This window comes from Sodiomyces alkalinus (genome assembly GCF_003711515.1).
Source record: "Sodiomyces alkalinus F11 unplaced genomic scaffold SODALscaffold_8, whole genome shotgun sequence".
NCBI lineage: Eukaryota > Fungi > Ascomycota > Sordariomycetes > Glomerellales > Plectosphaerellaceae > Sodiomyces > Sodiomyces alkalinus.
Window position 1 is genome coordinate 587,770 of NW_021167086.1, and position 9,254 is coordinate 597,023.

Consider the following 9,254-nt stretch of genomic DNA (forward strand, 5'->3'; position numbering starts at 1 on the left):
TAGTTTATAAAATAGCTACTCGTTAAACTATATATTACGCGTTATAATAACCTTCTAAAGCTATAGAATCTATACTCGGTAAATATTATAGGTAACGTAACCTATAAGATATCTAATATATCCCTTTAGTTAAACCTTATATAGTTTCCTATTTCTCTTAGTCTCCCTATCCCTCGCTATTAGATAGGCGCGGCAGCTATAGGTATAAATACTACTCTAATTAGGGCGTAGGTCGGCTATATACTCTCTTATTAGAATCGGCGTATTCTTTCTAAACTATAAGTCGAGGATTTCTACTAGGGATTTCTATCCGTGTCTTTATAAGGGACTTATATTATATAATAACGCTGCCGATTTAGTACTCTCTAGCTATTTATCTAGTGGAATTCCTGCTCTATTAAGTATAGCGTTAGACTTTATAATAATCAGTTAACCGGCTTTATCGCTGCCTCCGTTCGGTTTATAGGTATATAGCGGTGCTATTTCTATCTTAATCCCTTAACTGCTCGCCTATAGCTGGGTTATTTAATCCCCTGCTAGGTTAACGATCGAGGGCTTATTATTACTACGTATCTTATAAATATATAAAGTGAATTACCGGTTAACCTATCGTTCGAATGCTCAAAGCGCGTTATAGACCGTAACGCTGTTTTTCGAAGCTAAAGGTAGCACGTAGATTTAGCCGCTATATTCGTCCTTTATTATAAGAAGATATCGTATACCGTTATAGCTTTTAGGTAGCTTTTAAAGATCCTAATAAATACGCTAAAACGGTTATAGAGAGCGGTGTTCTAACGTGTATCGAGATATAACTTAACGTGCCTAGGTTCGGGAGTACGTCTTATAGTCTATCCGCTTAGTTCCCTTAATTAACATGTTTCTGGCGTTACGAACTAATACTCGTAGAGCGCTTAGTCTAAGATAGCCTACTCTTAAGTGCTATAACTATTCTTTGTTAACTTGTGGACGCGGAGGGTTACGGGTAGGTCGGTAATATCGGTAAGTTCTTATTAGTCGATTAACTACTATAACTAGTATATATTAATAGTCGTAATTAATCGGAATAATACTATATAGTATCGGTTAGAATAACGAATACGAAGAAGAAGATAAAATTAGCTTATACTAAAGGATAGTTATATTAAAGCGTTTAAGCAGCTTTAATAAGACTACGCTCTTCTCCGCCGTTCTAAAGTATAACGAGTAGTTATATCTCGAATACTAGATCCTAACCTTATATAATAGAGCTTCCGAAATAATATTCGTGTGAAATCCCTCCACGACGACTATATCGTTAAGCTCTAAGTTAGCTTTCGGAGTACTTAGAGGTCTATTAAGGATTTCTTTAAGAAGCCGTTTACCTTTGCTAATAATCGGAAAGTCGGTTATACCGGATTCGATAGATCCCTCTATAGAAACAAAGGAACCTAGAATAAGCAGGTCGATTAAGTTAATAAGGTAAGTTATACCGTAATTATTAAGAAGAGTGCTTTATAAGAGCGGGTAAGGGCCTAGTCGGAGCGCGGTATAGATCCTAGGGACCTTTTCTGTAGTGTAGATAAGGGCGGGATCTAGGATAGTTATAATAACCTTCCTAGGATACCTATCTCCTTTATTACTACCGCTTTCCGAGCTTTCCTATCTCTTTTTCGATAGTTTTTCGCGTAAGCTCTTCCACTTTATGAGCTTAATCTCCTTCCGTATCTCCTTACACTACTTATTATTAATATAGGTATTAGATCTCTACTCGTATTTTCCGGTTAAAGCGTACTTTAGCTTATTATAGTGCTCTGGCTTCTAAGTATATTCGCGTCGATAGGAGTAATTAGTGCTTTTCTTCTTAGGCTTTTTTCCGCCTTTATTATTATCTAAGCGGTCTCCTAGGGTCGCGTAAACGCCGTGGCGCGTGCTATCTATAGTTAGAGCACTTATAATAGCGTTAAACTCGCGGCCGTATATTAGAAAATCGGAAATCTTATCGCCGCGGACCTCTTTTATCACTAGCTCCTAAAGCTTAGTTTCTGCCTAAATAGGCGTAAACTTCTATTTAACTACTATAAGGAAGTTCCGAATAGTAGTAAGTCCTTTAATCTCGGCTACCTTTTACTAATATACGCGTCTAATAAGGGTATTCTACTCCGTATACTATATAGCTACTTTAGTATTAGCTCGATAAGCGTCTTATAGATACTTTTTATATACTCGTCTTACCTTTTCCTTTATATAAATACTACTTAGAGCGAAGCTACTCTTAAGTTTTTTTATTACGTGGCGTAACGTAAAGTGTCTATTTTATTTTTCCTCTTCGTAGCCGGGATATTTTTTAATAGCCTTTTTAATAGCCTATTAATAAGTAGAGGTCTCCACGGTGGTTTTAAGTAGTTAATTAGCCTTATCGAGCGCCTTAATAAGGCGACCGAGCTTTTAATTCTAGGCTATAGTCTACTAATTCTTAATTTCGGCGAGGCGTATAAGCTCCTACGTTAAGGGCACGATAGTATTATCGCCCTCGCCTTAGGAATACTATTCGCGTAGTTAATCCAGGGATTTAGGTATAATATATTTAGGACGGTTATCTAGCTAATCCTTTTAGCTAAGATCGAGTAGTGCCTAGACCTTTATCCCTTACGTATATAACTGGATATAGAAGATCTAATTAGCCTATTACCGCGTGGATTTAAGGCGCGGGATACCAAGCGTTTTAGCCGTGATCTCGAGCTTATTCGATATAGTATCGAGTAAGGGTTTAGCGAATAAGAGTTTAGTATTAGGAGAGAGAGCGTAGGAGGGCTCCGTAATACTATAGAAGTATGTAAAAATAAACGTAGATAATAGATTAGCAGGAAGTTATTAGTTATTACTACTACCCGGGCTTATAACTATTAAATTAACGGGAGCGTGCTTATAGGGAGCCTTAATTTATAAAATATATAATTGTATTATCTATAAAAGAGAAAGAAAAAGGGGGCGGGTATACGTGTCCTAAATATATCTGCCACCTTCTAAGCGAGGATAGTGGGGCACCTCTAACTAATAGGAGAGCACTATACCGTGGCTTACGTGATAGAATATGATATCTTCTATATATGCCTAAACAGATATACCGCCTAATTACTTCTTGGATTTAGTTAGCTTCCAGAAGTCGCCAGGGCCTTCCATGTCCAATCTCGGTCAAGTCGACTGTCGCCACCTTACCGAACGCCCGTGTAGTTATCGAGACCCGATTCACTTCGAACACTGCACGAATTCCCATGTCGTGGGTGTCGTGGCGCTATAGTGCCTGGACATTAACCCTCTAGAACGGTGTGGCGGTTGTAGTCCCTCATCGTCCCCTGAAACACCGTTAACAATTTCAGCTTTCTTGCTAATATAAGCCAGTTCCAACACTTACCATTGATTTCTTGCTAGACTAATCTAATTCACTCCTACCTTTGCTGGCTTCGTGAGATTTGTAAGACCTATATGGCCTAATGATATGGTAGACATGAAACTTACGCGTCCTCCATGGCAACCATCAGGAACCGGCTAGTGCTGTAGTTCACCTACTGACACACATCATCTTCTGCCTGAAAGTCGCCTCCTGCCGGCTGTTTCGACTGCAACTATAAAAGTCGACGGGTTGGCCTTCTCTTGGGATATAGCCCTTTTTTCTTCTTCTTTTTTTTTTACAGCTTCGCAGACATTCAAAGCCACGGCTCTTCCATACTCGCCATTATCCAATTTAACTTCCTCACCTAACCAAGGGACAACACACTTCTTTGGCATATATGCCCACCATGCCGCAAAGTAGCAGAGCCCAAGAACCAGTCGATGTCTTCCAAATGTTAATGTGCGACCCTTTCTCTGGCCGGCGTCATGATCACGGCAATTACTTGGCCACAGAATCCCGCCAATTTTCCTGCTTCCCATGATGCCCACGGTCGCCCGCGCCATCACGGCCATCACGGCCATCACGGCCATCCCTTCGCTTCCTGCGACTCCCGCCGCGGCTTCGATTCTCGGGGTCACGGCACCCGCCACCACCGTTCGCAGCCCCAAAGCGTCTGGTCCTGGTCCAGTTACGGGTGTGGTCCGTGCCCGCCGAGACCCCCCCGGAAATCTACCCGGACCATTTACGACCAACAAGCCGGGAGCAAGAGCACGAGCACGAGCACGAGCACCCCGTTCAAGACGCCCATCCTCTCAACCAAGTCATACAGTCTCTTGCCGGGATCTTTGTTCCCGATGCTAGTGCCAGTGCCAGTGCCGGTGCCGGCCCCTCTTCCGCCGCCGACGCCTTCCGCCCACCTCTGGACCTCTTCGCTACCCCATCAGCATACATCCTCCACGTATCCCTGCCGGGCGCCCAGAAAAAAGATATCACCGTAGACTGGGACGCCGACCGCTCCGCGCTCCGTATAGCCGGCGTCCTCCACCGCCCCGGCGACGAAGCCCTCCTCTCGACCCTCGTCCCCGGCACCGCCGAACGCCGCGTGGGCTACTTCGAGCGCGTCGTTTCGCTCCCTCCGTCCCCTTCTCCTGGAGCCAAGCCCAGCCAGCAACCCCAATCTCAGCTTCAGCCTCAGCCTCAACAGCAACCGGAACAACAGCCTGAACAACAGCCTGAACAACAGCCTGAACAACAGCCCCGGCGTCCCCTGAGGGCATACGTTGAAACCGCGGAGGACAGCGACTACGAAAAGGTAGACACCCCCGACACCGTGACCCTGATGGACGGAGACACAACGGAAGTTCACATCTCCGTCACCGACGTCGAGACTGGGGGCAGGGAGGAGATTGACGGAAACGGCATCACCGCCAGGATGCAGGATGGCCTGCTCATCATTACGGTGCCCAGGGTTGGGAGGGGGTGGGCCAATATCCGCAAGGTCGATATCGAGTGAAATCGTCAAAAGCTTGCATTTGTCACGGGAGGATTATGTTGTAATTTAAAGGAGGGGGAAAACAAGGAAGAAAAGAAGTAGTGCGTCTTCAATTTGTTTTATGTTTCCAGAGACCGTCAATATTTGTTCATCTGTCCGGAGCTGTGACATGGCCAGCTTTCTTTCGAAGTGCTCCCCGTGCTATATTATCACCGTGGTCTCGTGGTACTAGCACAGAATTTCTTCCACTGGTTATCCACCCCGTGGTATCTGGTAAGAATCAGGAGATGCTCCACCAAGCCAACGACGACGCCGGGGGAAAAAAAGATAAAAATTGGTCGTTATAAAAGAAGTGAAAGAAAACTACCTGAAAGTAAAGAAAACAACCTCGTACCATAAACTGATTGACCTTCAAATTTCTTATCCGAAAAGACATATAGTTCTGCTTCTGGCCAACCATGCACCACAACGAGTTCGGATCCTCCCTAATCCTACAAAATTACCATCACTTAACTCGGCAATAACCTGAATTCCCTTTGCTTCGTCAACACCGCAGATCTCTCACCGAAGCCCGAAAAATGAGTCAGTTTCAGGGATGTCACAGCGTCGTCTCCCCCTGGCCTACGCTCCCTTCTACCGTTCTGTCGTCGCCACGCAGCGGGCTCCCTCCTTCCGTGCGACTATCCGTCCTAGCCATGCTCATATTCTCGTCGTTATCCACCATCTTCCCCTTCCCCTTGACGTCCTTGGTGGGCTGCTCTCCCGTAGACACCCTGGACACCGGCTGCTGTTCTTGCGGAGCGGCAAAGCCAAACTCGTCGTGCTGGGGCTGCCAGTCGCGCAGGTCGTCCTCCGCGTCGTTGAGGATCTGGCGCGCCTGCTGGGCGTGGGGATACTCCGCGCGGAGATCGCCGGGGACGACAGGATTATCGTCCAGCAGCTGGAGGAGGCGCCGACCGTGCTTGGCGAGGAGAATTTGCTTCTCAGCGCGCTCGATGGTAGCGGTGAATTCGGCTTCGTAGGCATCTCGGAGCTTTTGACGGGTCTACAAAACGATGGGAGGTCAGAAAAAGAAGAGATCATGTTCTTGTTGGAGGAAGCAAGGAAGAAACGCACAATGTTGGTCAGTTGGGCCTCGGCCACGAGATTTTCGGCCTCGGCGCGGACAAGCTCCTGCTCCAAAACGACAATCTTGGTGCTCTGCGGCTCCTTGACCTTGAGCCTCTGGATCTCGTCGGCAATCTTGTTCTTATTATCGCGGCTCGGCTGGACGCTCCTCTCCGTGTTACGAATGGCCTTGAGCATGGCGCGCGAGTCGTCCAGGTCATGGGCATAACCGTCCTCGAGCTCGCCCATCTCGCTGAGGACCACCCCGACCTTGTCGGAGATGTCGCTGATGGCATCGTCACCGGTGTGCTCGCCCCATTCAGAGAGCTGTGTCGCGATGGAGATGCGCTCGCGGCCGGCGGCCTCGTGGGCGGAGATGAGGTTGTTCTCCGCCTTGATGAGGCGGTAGAGCTTGCGAGACAGCTCTGGCTGGATGTTCCCGCGCAAGGAGCTGAAGGAGAAGGCGCTGCCGCCGCCCCCGCTGGCGCGCTTGTTCTGGGAGCCCGAGCGGTTCCTATTGGAGCGTATGGAGAGGGCTCGATTCCTACTTGCTGTCAGTGACTGGATGTCCGGCAAGGGGTGTCTACAACTCGGGAGAAGTCCAACGTGATGGGAGCGGAGAGGGCAAGCAGAGATAAGAGCCGATTCTCCCTCTGCTGCTCCCCGCAAAAGCCAGAGATCGACGACATGATGGGAATGGTATGTATGGAGCAACGGATGTCTCAAGTCAAGGTTGTTGACAAAAGAGAGATAGAATAGCATGAGAGGGTCCCCTATGAGCCACAGTTCTGCGCATAACACTTACATGGTGAAAGGAGGCCCAGACGGACAGTAGAAATGAAACGGTGAGAAGGCAAGTCTCAGCGTCAGCAGAGAGCTAACAGTCGGAAGCTCTTAGACGGGTCGTATGGCACGACCGTGCTTTAACTTGTTGGCTGGGGTGTAGAGGAAAGTGCTGATAGCCTGAGGATACAGCAACTTCGCAAGTACAAGGAAGCCAGGGAGTCGCAATACGCAGAATATACTATGAGGTGGATGTTAGATTTAGGAAAGCAGTATGAAAGTAGAGACCATCAAGGAAAGCTGCCTATATGGGTAGAGGCAGAGATAATCTACGACAGCGACAGATTGGTCACTTTTTAGAAGCAGGCGCGATGATTAGGGAGGGGGGGAGTGGGGGGGGGAAGAGACAAGAGTCAACTTGTCAATGGGGGGGGGGGTTGGATGACGGTAATCAATCGGAGCCCTAACCCCATGACAAAATTCCACCGAGCTATAGCGGAAGCGGAAACTACGTAATACAAAGTAGGAACCCTTGGGGAAGCATAATGCTGAAAATAGCAAGCTGCGATGGGACGAGTGTGCGGACTCCAGAGTACCTAGTGTACAGATGTCCAGGAGGCCAAGAGCAGTGAGGGGCTACCACCATGATGTCATCACCAAATTCCTGGTAATGGGCCCACTAACACCCGAGCACCAGAAAGAGCAACCTCACCTCTGCTTAATTACACGCTACCTTACCGTGGGAACTGGCACCTGAAGCACTTTATCTGCGAAGTACTAGATTTCTGACCGTAGCTTGGGAAGCTACTTCTTACTCCGTAGGAAGACAGGATGGGGTTTCTCAGGAGTGACCACTAATTACATGTGTGCGTCAGCATCAGTCATCACATTCTGCCACGAAGTACCCCGCCATGAGTCCCTCCTCTCTAAGGTACCTTATTAGATATTCCAAAACAATCCCATCGATTCATATTCGCACACCGAAATATCAAATAAACGCCCGTTATGACCCCATGCTCACGTGTATCCATAGGTAGCGCATTCGAATTCGCAACAACAAACTCTACCGCTCTTTATCTTATATCCGCAAAACCCATCAATAATCATAATGTCCCGTACAACCCAGGTCCTCGTCTCGTGCGCGGTCAACGCCATGAACTTCGCAAAGCTCCGCGCGATACGTTAAAATGATAGTCGTAGATCGGATTAACATCGCGTGCGACTGGTCCGCTCGTAGATGACACGGCTGCTTCCGGGGCTGGAGCTGGGACGAGGGCTGTGAGTATGCCCGTGATGCCTGTGGTAGCTGACCCGCGAGGGTTGATCGCGGTGGAAATGACGCTCCCGGGGCCTTGGCGGGATGGTTTCCTGGTGGTAATAGTAGCGGCGTCCGGTATCGATGGGGAAGCACATGGTGTTGCAGACTGGAATCAAATGACAACTGTTGTTTATTGTCGGGATTTTTTAACGAACGAGCGAATGTTGATGAGAGGTAAGGGGATAAGAGGAGGCGGAATAGAGAGTGTGTGCCGCGATGAGGATGGGTTGGTGTAGTGTGTGTGCCCAGGTGCGGGTATGTGTGATTATATATATAAGTACCTAGGTACCCAACCAACCTTGGTATAGGTCTGCGCGAGTATTAGACATTCGGCATCTGATGGTCATATGGTGTGGATAGAGCGGGCTAGAGTCCGGTGGAAAGCTTGGAACGAACGGGGCGATGCCGCCAAGAAAAACGGTTCCAGTTGTCTTTTCGACCAGCCCAAGTCGTGGTCGGTATCTCCTAGACAAATTATAGGACCCTTTCGTCTGTAAGAATGCACGATTCGGCTTTGAGGAAGAATTCAACGTCTGCTTATATTCATCCAAGCTTATGCGTCGCAACCTCTCAGTATATCTTCTTTATTATGATGGCGCCATTTATCGGAGGGAAGAAAAGCCTCCCTGTCGCTTCTTTATGCACGGGTTGGAGTCGAGAGGCATAAAAGCCCCGACGATGAAACGCCAATGAAGCAAGGGGAGGGGGAAAATGCCACGAGGGCCGGATTCATGTCGAGGTTCCGGTTTCGCCATGCAGCGCGAGAACTAATTAACATGCGGTTGAGGCTTCGACCATTGTATCCTCTGTGCCACCTCGTATACAGAACCGATGCTTCCCAGGTCACAGCACCTGGTGAATACCACATTTGTCTCCATGCGCATACCTTATGCGGCCATCCAACTATGGTGCGCAACGAGATAGGGCCCGCCTAATGGATTCCGGCGCCCAGATTCACCCGTAGTAATTATCAGGGCCACTTATGAGCTCCCAAATCATCATTATCCCGTCTAAATCTAGAGCCAGCCCCCACGGAGAGGGGACCTCAGGGTCCGACTGATGGTCTTACACGTACAAGTAGATACAGAGCAAACGCAAAGGAAGAGAGCATAAAATCCCAGCCCAATAAGGTAGCCTTATTTCCCCATGCTGCCTTTTTCCGTCTCACCCTTCATTCGGCCACT

The 9,254-nt window shown here is 47.9% G+C and overlaps 2 protein-coding genes across 2 annotated transcripts; one reads left to right on the forward strand and one right to left on the reverse strand.

Moving 5' to 3' along the window:
• Window positions 1-3,436: 3,436 nt before the first annotated feature.
• On the forward strand, window positions 3,437-4,883 carry SODALDRAFT_352087 (hypothetical protein; the record flags this gene model as incomplete). Its single annotated transcript, XM_028613574.1, has 2 exons — window positions 3,437-4,024; window positions 4,059-4,883. The coding sequence occupies exons 1-2, from the start codon at window positions 3,908-3,910 to the stop codon at window positions 4,881-4,883; spliced, it is 942 nt and encodes a 313-aa protein (XP_028464656.1). The 5' UTR covers window positions 3,437-3,907.
• Window positions 4,884-5,174: 291 nt separating this feature from the next.
• On the reverse strand, window positions 5,175-7,133 carry SODALDRAFT_335058 (hypothetical protein). Its single transcript, XM_028612372.1, has 3 exons — window positions 6,775-7,133; window positions 5,979-6,513; window positions 5,175-5,907 (listed from the first exon to the last, which is right to left on the reverse strand). Coding segments are annotated over exons 1-3 (984 nt in total). The 5' UTR covers window positions 6,777-7,133; the 3' UTR covers window positions 5,175-5,460.
• Between the last annotated feature and the right edge of the window lie 2,121 nt (window positions 7,134-9,254).